The sequence below is a fragment of the Rhinopithecus bieti genome, unplaced genomic scaffold (genome assembly GCF_001698545.2).
Source record: "Rhinopithecus bieti isolate Rb0 unplaced genomic scaffold, ASM169854v2 scaffold_60905, whole genome shotgun sequence".
In the NCBI taxonomy this organism is placed as follows: Eukaryota; Metazoa; Chordata; class Mammalia; order Primates; family Cercopithecidae; genus Rhinopithecus; species Rhinopithecus bieti.
In genome coordinates this window covers 287,014-296,618 of record NW_016823418.1, presented here as the reverse complement: position 1 = coordinate 296,618, position 9,605 = coordinate 287,014, and the positions used below count along the sequence as shown (strand labels likewise).

Below are 9,605 nucleotides of genomic sequence, written 5' to 3'. Positions count from 1 at the left end.
TGGGAGAAAAACAGTTTGCCTCAAATAACAGTTTGCCGTCATGGATTTGTTATCTTGTCAGTTTCTTCATTTCAACATAAAGCACTGACAACTGCTCAGGTTCACATGAAACTGTGGCCTTTGTGAAGCCCTGTGTATCTCTAGCGTTCACACACAATTTTCTCACAACTGAAATCTCAAGGCCTCACTAAGCCCTAAAGAGACCTAATTATGTCCATAATAACTTGGGGACAGGGCCAAAGGGTCACTGTCCTCCAGTCATTGTCTGTTGTTATTGGACAGTTGCATTTCCCGGACAGGTTTCCCTTATCAACTTGTGAATTGTTCCCTTGTTACAATGATCCCCAGAATTTGTGGGGACATATAATAGGCAGAAATCATTTTCTAATCATGTGGACTTCTTGGAATTAAAGTTCACTGTTGATCTTATTTCAAACCACAAAATTAGCATGTCGTTAAATATTGTATATAAACAGCCACAGAAGCTGATAGACCATCATCTGTCCAGCACTACCGTCACTTCTCTTCAATCTTGGAAAAACGGTAAGAATTTTAGATACGGATTTGTTGTATCTTCTCCTAACCACGTATTTCAAAGTAGCTGGAGCTATAGAAAGAATACAGTTTTTTAAAATATAGTGTTTGAAATAAAAGTATTTAAGGTAGTACTGAAATTATTTTTAACACTTAGGCTAAAAAAGATAGAAGTGCCCAGAAGAATTTGGTAAAAAAATTGCAATGACATGTAGCCTTCACGAGTTTAAGAAAATGTAATGACTAATTTTACGCATATGTATATTTAGTATGAGGCTAGTTCATAGTTAATATTAAAAGGAGATTCATTTGTGAATTAATCTTCCAATTTGATTTAGCATATCACAGCCATAAAAAGAAATATACTTCAATTACAGTGTGGGTAGATAAATAATTACTGGAAAAGCTTTGTTCAACAGGTAGTTTACAGCAGTAGCATACTGCGTCAAGAAATAGAGGGAATGGTTTGGGGGCATTTACTACTTTAAATGTTTATAAACAATGTTTTTAGAAGAGTTTACTCAGCAAACTTGTCTAGCGCCTCAAATTTCCCAGTTTATTATCTATTTTGTAATATTTCAGAACAATATTAAAATGAAACAGAAATACAGAATTAAGTTAAAAAGAAACAATGTGGTTTACTTTGTAAGAAAATTCTTAACGGGCTAGAGAAGACTTGTAAACCATAAACAAAGATAATAGATGATATAAAAGAAAAAGTAGCTTAGAGCGTACCAGTCGATAAAGAAACTCTGACTTAAAAATTAGAATATAGTATAATTATAGTATATAATTATTATAAAATTAGTATAATTGGTATTAGTATATATTAGTATATTTGTATATAAAATTAGTATCGTAATTGTATATTAGCATATAAAATTAGTATATATTAGTAGATTAGTAATAAAATTAGTAAAGTTTATAAGTAGATGACTTATAAAATATAGAAAATGCTGTGGGATCCTCCCTAAGTGTAATTATATATAAAATAGAGTGCTATATTCTTTTTCTGAACCCTTAAATAAAAAATTTGGAAACTTATGGAGGTCTTAGGCAAAGTAAAATTAATAAAAAATTATTTAACATTCATAAAAAATCTAGAAAAAAATTTATTTTCCATAGTAGAGAGAATTATGTTCAACTTTCAAATACTGAAAAGAACATTTTCAAATAAATTAGAGACTTTTCATGAAGTATTTTAGTTCAAAATTGAGTTCAAAAATTGAGTTTCAAAATCTGAAAATGAAGATTTGAGTGTCAAGTAATATTGTGGCATAAACATTATTTTGGAATAAAAAAATGTAAGAACGCATAACAAGGAGATGATTTCGTATATTTTGGTCACAAATGTTAACATATATTTCACAAGAAGAGGTAGTCCCAAGCTGGGCAGTGGGCAAGAGGTCCTGACCCCTTGGCAGATCATCAAGAGACCCTTGTGTACATTTTAATACAGAGAAGAGAAGAAGTCTAGTGTATAATCTCTAAAGTCATGGGGCATAAAGGAGAACAGACATTATTAGCTATGTGGGGAAGATGGATATAAACAGAGAAGAAACAAACTTTATAGTCCAACAATTCTCTGGATAGTGACACAAATAAGGAAAATGTTAAAATGAAAATCTCAGTCTTATTGGAAATGAGGAGAAATCATTAAACTAAAATATTCATGGTAACCGTTTAGTGAAAACAAAAGATAAAAATAAAATGTGACTTTTTTGTACACATTTTCTTGATTAGTCTCTTCCAGTAGAACTGAGGCTCCATCAGGGAGTAATATCAGGACTGTAATATTTTGCTCATTGCTGCAGTCCTGGTCCCTAGACGGTGTCTGGCAAGAACAGATTCTAAAGAAATATTTTTAAATTAATGAATAAATCTTTCTCTGTATATTTATAACTTCTTTATGCCTTTTGAAAACTCAATACTGTAAATGGGACTTTTAAAAGTGGGGATGAGTTGTTAGCTGAAAAATCTGAATAGTTGGCAATGAAGTTTAGAATTTGATAAATGAGAAGAGCAAGCCAGAATAGATTTTGACCTCAGTCATATGATATAACTTCTATTTAGTATTTATTCTATTTATTTTCTAAAATGCAGATATTTTTGTTATACATTATCTCTCTTTTTTATAAAAAGTGACCTTACCTAACTAAATAAGAAAATATATCCAATTGACCAATCTGTCACCCTTCTATTTTTTTCTCCGTTCACAGGACTTAGTAGCCATGAAGGTCATCATTCTCGCCTGCCTGGTGGCTCTTGCTCTTGCAAGGGAGGTATGTGCACAAGAAAAAATTCCTAAAAATCAAGAAATAGTGGACTATATGCCTATTTGTAGAGACATCACCAACATTTTTTACTGTATAATAAAGAAGAATTTCATGAAAATTATCTTGACTTCTATCAAAATCGTTTATATTTACCCACTATCTCAACAGTTTCCTATAGTGCTCCAAATGCTTCCTATACCAATGTGCTGCTAGTCACTAAAGAAAAAGCAAACAAATCAATAAGTAATAAAAAATCATAAAAATGGCAACAAATATATGCATAAATAACAACTCCATAGATGCTCAACCTAGATAAACATATCTTATTCCAGTCATAAAATGTATATATATCTTATAGCCTAGGGCACTGGGTCCAAGTCTGTCTATACAAAGACATCCATAGGATGAAGTACAGACACAATCATAATCCTAATCATACATTCATAATAATATAATAAAAATATTTAATACAAATTAAAGTGACTCTTAACCATCAAAACTGTCTTTAATAAATGTAAGATAAAAGTATATTAATAAAATTACTAAAATATAAAAGACATTAAAGCAATTGCCTTTCAAGCCTCAAAAGTCATATAACATTTTAATTAGTCAAATTTGTGAAGGAGATAGATCTGCATAAATGATGTAAAATTAAGTAGGACACATGTTTAACAATGAGTTAGCTATAGAAACTGAATTTTAAACATCTTTTCAGAAGGAACAATCCAGTGCATCCTCTGAGGTAAGATTTTTTTGTTTTAGAGAAAATTTATAAACCATAAAATAGTAAAATTCTCTAATGATCTAGAAGATGTAGCTGGTTGTCATTTTTTTTTTCCCCACAGACTGTAGGAAGTCTTTCAAGCAGTGAGGTAAGTTAACATTCTACCCAATTTTAGAACAATAAAATCCTGTGCTATTTTTCTATGGTGTTACATCATGGCAGTTAAGCTAATGCCGCTATGTCAATGACATATAAGTTCTAGTATATATTTCCTTTATATATGTTTAGGGACAATAAGTATGTGGACATTCTAGAATAACATTCTAGAACTTTCTAAATTGGCTTGCTACTTGAAATTGTGTTATTTTGTTTCCTCTTTTTTTTTTTTTTTTTCTTTTAAATGAACCATACAGTCCTGTTTTCTGCCTTGAACTCTCTTTACTCTGAACTCATTCACTTTGAGCATATATTGAGGGTCTTCTATGGGTCAGACATTGACTAGGAGCTGTGGTACAAACTGAAAAGATAGAGATGCGAGTGATAATTAAGAGCTTGCTAAGCAGTAGGTAAGCAGATATGCAGAAGGACACATTTTATAATTACAATAGCCACTGTAGTAAATAAGTGAGATTTAGTGTAGTCCTAAATCTACCTGAGAGAGTCAGGTAGATATTTATTCTTACATCTCTCTTCTTGGGTGTGTGATCACTTGATAAGTAAATGGTACCTCAATAGACCCTGTCTCTTCAGGAAGGTTATATGATCCTTAAGGGAAATGTTTAACTCTTCTGATTCATTTGAAGTGATCAAAATGTATCAATTGTTATTAGAATACATTTTCAATGAGTATTTCCTTTTTTAAAAAATCAGATGGGGTTTTAGAGATCATTTGTTGTCAGGGAATGAGCATGGTGGTAGAGAGAAATTAGCATATATTAATTGCTTTTTTTGTGCCATGTCCTTCTTGACTGCATTCATCTGACTTTCTTTTATACAACAAGCTTATATAGAACAATTTGATATATAAGCTTTAATGATTATACAAAGTTATTAATGCTATTATTAAACAATTAATGCCTTTATTTCCTGATTTATATTGCAAAGTAAGAATTGTTAAAACTAAATCTAATTTTATTTTATATTTTTCTGTAGGAATCTATTACACAATACAAGGTAAATTTTCACATTTAAAATGTACATATTTTCAAAATTTCCTCTGATTTTTACAGATGGTAACATATTTTATATATGATTTATTTTAGCAGACAGTTGAGAAGATTAAACATGAGGACCAGCAGCAAAGAGAGGTAATTTGTTAATGATAAGTATATTTCTAAAATTATCATAAAGTATAATACATACAAAAATATTTATAATGTATATGTTGCTTCTAAAGAATGATAATAAAATAAATGCCATATACCCACGAACCACTGTAAAAAAATTAAACATTGATAAAGTCGATATATTTTCTAGGCTATGTATGTATTTTTAAACTCACAATTAATTTCTGAAATATAGACTAAATACATAATGATATTACTAATGGTGTATCTGTTTTCAACAAGTGTACATTGGTGGGAACATTTCCAGGTTGGGAACTTCTTATTTTCAAGGTGGATATGGTAATGAAAAGGAGTATCACACTGGTTTAAAAAAAAAAAAAAAAAAAAAAAAAAAAAAAAAAAAAAAAAAAAACTATGTAGGAATTTGTGCCATATTGCCTTCTTTTCCATATGGACAACACCAAATCCTGTATTCATTAAAATTACATTTATAGTGATATGTTTACCTAATTAATTTTCAGTTGCTTTGTGTAGTCACATGAATTGTTTAGTGTCACAAAACATATTTTAAATCATAATTTAAACAAAAAAATCAAGGTCTCTTGAAAGACTCAGAGACTATCTTCTCCCAAGGGAAGGAATGCAAGAATTTGGCTCGGTGTTAAATCACTTCCTGAGAGAAGCCACAAATTAAGACTGATTTTCTTTTCATCAAACCAAAACAAAACAAAATGAACCTTGGAATTGTCCCTCTAAGTCTTTTAACTGACCTCTTTTCACTGTGTGAAAACAATTTGGTCTATTATTGGCATAACTGTGTTGAAAAGTAAATTCTCTCTGAAGACCAAAGTGTACAGTTACAGTTATCCAGGCAATTCAGGAAAAGGTTAAAAGAATGTTTCTGAAATATCCAAACATTGATTTCACTTTGGCCTGTGTAGTTACCCATGAAGTGAGTGGATTAAAATCTTTCAACAAACATTTTACTCACTTTTCTTCACATGACTCAAGATAATTTCTTAACAAAATAAGTGAAATATTTTCTTCCTCTCTTTCTACTCATTTATCATTGTCTAAAAGAGAGAAATGAATTCATTATGAATGACAATTATAGCTGAATCAAGGACTCAAAGATTCTTTTTCCTTCTTTCCAGGATGAACGCCAGGATAAAATGGACCCCTCTTTCCAGCCACAGCCTCTGATCTATCCATTCGTTGAGCCTATCCCCTATGGTTTTCTTCCACAAAACATTCTGCCTCTTGCTCAGCCTGCTGTGGTGCTGCCTGTCCCTCAGCCTGAAATAATGGAAGTCCCTAAAGCTAAAGACACTATCTACACTAAAGGCAGAGTGATGTCCGTCCATAGATCTCCAACAATGCCCTTTTTTGAGCCTCAAATCCCAAAACTCACTGATCTTGAAAATCTGCATCTTCCTCTGCCTCTGTTCCAGCCCTTGATGCAGCAGGTCCCTCAGCCTATTCATCAGACTCTTGCGCTTCCCCATCAACCCCTGTGGTCTGTTCCTCAGCCCAACGTCCTGCCTATCCCCCAACAAGTGGTGCCCTACCCTCAGAGAGCTGTGCCTGTTCAAGCACTTCTGCTCAACCAAGAACTTCTACTTGATCCCACCCGCCAGATCTACCCTGTGACTCAGCCACTTGTCCCAGTTCATAACCCCATTAGGGTAAGTCCAAATTTACTGACTTTGCTGTTTCATTCAAGATGTGTATGTGATGGTAGAATAAAAGAATAAATGTAGAGTAAATGAATAAAATAAAGCAGTTTAGATAAGTTATTCTTAATGCTTACCTATACAATAGAGTCATCTGGAGAACTTTTCCCCACAAATCCCAATGCCTTTGCCTACCCAGCGATTCTAATATAATTGTTCTGGTTTTTTGTGTAGAGGAAACTGAGTGCTGAGAAAAAAGCTATTGCATGAATTCTGATTTAATTAGTCTGTTGAGAATTCTGATTTAGATAAAGTAATTAAGGCTTACAAAAGCCAGAATTAAATTTAATAGTATGCTTGAATTTGGAATAAAAAAGCTGAAAAATGTTCTATCATTTTCCTTGTGCACATCTATTTTACACAAGCCTTAGTTCACATCTTGTTTTTGCTGTAAGTATATATGAAGGCAAAAGATTGAGATGCTTATTTCACTACTTAGGACATTCTTAAGGCAAGTTTTCCAACTAAGAGGCTAGTTATTTAATTATTTATTTGTATTTGTTTTATTTTTAAGGTCTAAGAGGATTTCAAAATTAATTGTCCCTCCTCATTTTTGGTAAGTTTTGGGAGTTTGGACATAAAATTGATCATTTTTATACATGATGTCTTTTCACATTTAATTCTAGAGAAGACCAATATAGTGAAAATTTCATACATATAAGAATTTTTTTATTAATTATCAACTTAATGGTTGACTATCATTTACTGACCTGAAACTATCTCTCCTTTGCATTTCAAATAACTTTAATTTTATTGATGTACTATTGACAGATTTGACTGACTTGCTTTCAAGGGCCCATATACTTAGATTTGATTATCACTATTTTAGGAAAACAGAATATCTTTTTTATTTTACTTTTATGGAAATACATCTGAGCCTTTGTCAAAAGCCTGTTTGCATTTTTATTTCTAACCTACCCTTCATAAAATTTGTATGTACTTTACTTAAAATTATCTTTTAATTCATGAGTTCAAATTACTCCAAATGTAAACGTTAAAAAGAGGAGAGAATAGTATCGCAATTCTAAGATGTAAAGCCTTTTGTGATTATGAAAGGCTAGATATTTCACCGAAGCAATTTCAAGTTCGCTAATATTTGGTTATATGCAAACTTTATATGCTTCCAAGCCACAACAGAATGCGTTTGCAATGCAATTTATTTTGTGAATTAGTCACACCAAAGTTAGAAGTGAAGAGAGGTGAATATTTACATGTTATAACATAACTAATTATATATTTGCTCTCTATTCCACAGAATTGACTGAGACTGGAAATATGATGCCTTTTTCACCTTTGTATCATGTTACCCCAAATTAAGTATGTTTGAATGAGTTTATGTGGAAAAAAAACTTTATTCCTTTATTTATTTTATATATTATATGTCATTCATTTAATTTGAAATTTGACTCATGAACTATTTACATTTTCCAAATTTTAATTCAACTAGTACCACAGAAGTTCAATATTCATTCGGAAATGCTACAAACATATCAAACATATGTATACAAATTGTTTCTGGAATTGTGCTTATTATTATTTCTTGAAGAATCTATTTCCTTTCCAGTCATTTCAATAAATTATCCTTAAGCATATTTAAGTTGTTCTTTTTTTCAAGCCTAATCGACCTCATTAATGTTACCTTTGATTTATTATTGATGTTCAAAATAATCCTGGAAGAATGCATCGAAATGGAATAGAATGTTTTGAGTTGAATATTAAAAGATATCAAACAGTGAAGGAAAAGAAAGGATGCTTTTTTACTCCATTTGCTATAGAAAGTTTTGGTTTATGCCTATTTTCCCAGTGTTATTATTATAGCTATACCTTTCACTTTCAAAATGATCCAGCATTGGATGTTAAATTTTTGGTGACCCAGGGAAAAAGTTTTAAACGTGAAACCTGAAGTACAACTTGCCACAGGGTAGCTAACGTGATGCTGTAAGAGCTTTAATTCCCACATGGATAAAATACTGCAAAGAATTTTACTGAAGGTTTGATCACATATTAGTAACATGATTAGTGTACTGTATAGTACATGATAGATGATCCCTATTGCTCCACATTGCTGACATTGCTTACACCACAGCACTAAAGCATTCTAACAAATCACAATGAACTGGGTTAATATGGTGTTAGCCAGCAAGGCTGAAGAAAGTAAGGGATGTGAAACTCTGACAGCCATTAATTCTAACTGTGAAGTAGTTGTTGATTGTGATTAATTTTCTCTCTTTCTATACCAGCTCCTCCACTTGTATATTCAATTATATCTTCCTGAGTTTATGCAGTGACTCATGTCTAGCAATTATCCCATCTTTCTTATATTTCCAGTGTTTCCCTGGCCCTTATTATAACATAAGCATCATGGAAGACCTTATACTATAATATCTCCCATCATTAAAGAACAAACTTGCATCCTTAACACTACCTCCAAACCTCTCCCAATTATTTGGATTACTTTATATCAATTGTCATACAAAAGTATCCCTAGGGCTGTTTCCATATCTCATATTTTATTCTATTATTAACCCACTCCAATCAAATTTTTGTCCCCCACTGAAACCACTTCTTTTCAAGGTTATCAATAATTTTCATATTGCTAATTTGTGTTCGTTTTACCCAACCTCTCAGTGTTATTTGGTAGAATTTGTCATCTTTACTTCCTTGAAACATCATTCTTCTCTTCATTTGAAATCCTTAACCTAATAAACCCTTGGTTTCTTCTTTAATTCAAGAGACACTTCTCAGTCTCCCTTCTTTTATTTTCTCCTTTTCCAAATCCTTAAGGGTTGGAGTACCCTAGAGATTAACCTTACCCTGGCTGATCCTGTTCAGTTCCCTGGCTTTAAGTACATTCTTATGCTAATACCTTCCAAATCTCTATCTCCAAACGTCTTTCTTTTGTGAACTCAAAACTTATGCACTCAACTGCCTTCTTGATCTCCACATCTAAGAATCTAATTAAAATCTCATACCTGGCATGACCTAGTATAGCTCTTAATCTGAATCCATTCCCCAAAATGATCTTTAATCAGTCTTCTCCACATCAATACAT

The 9,605-nt window shown here is 31.8% G+C and overlaps 1 protein-coding gene across 2 annotated transcripts; it reads left to right on the top strand.

Moving 5' to 3' along the window:
- The first annotated feature begins 2,755 nt into the window (after positions 1–2,755).
- Positions 2,756–8,145, top strand: CSN2 (casein beta). 2 transcript variants are annotated; one of them, XM_017861403.1, is made up of 7 exons: positions 2,756–2,816; positions 3,656–3,682; positions 4,687–4,707; positions 4,800–4,841; positions 5,975–6,505; positions 7,068–7,109; positions 7,809–8,145. In XM_017861403.1, the coding sequence occupies exons 1-6, from the start codon at positions 2,766–2,768 to the stop codon at positions 7,071–7,073; spliced, it is 678 nt and encodes a 225-aa protein (XP_017716892.1). In that variant the 5' UTR covers positions 2,756–2,765; the 3' UTR covers positions 7,074–7,109; positions 7,809–8,145. The 2 variants fall into 2 exon arrangements, with proteins under 2 accessions (XP_017716892.1, XP_017716891.1); XM_017861402.1 differs by having other exon boundaries at positions 4,797–4,841.
- Positions 8,146–9,605: the final 1,460 nt, after the last annotated feature.

Coding starts and splice junctions, on each gene's coding strand:
- CSN2 (XM_017861402.1), top strand. CDS start 2,766: ATGAAGGTCATCATTCTCGCCTGCCTGGTGGCTCTTGCTCTTGCAAGG. Junction 3,683..4,686: donor GAAGTCTTTCAAGCAGTGAG/GTAAGTTAACAT, acceptor ATTTTTCTGTAG/GAATCTATTACACAATACAA. Junction 4,842..5,974: donor AGGACCAGCAGCAAAGAGAG/GTAATTTGTTAA, acceptor CCTTCTTTCCAG/GATGAACGCCAGGATAAAAT.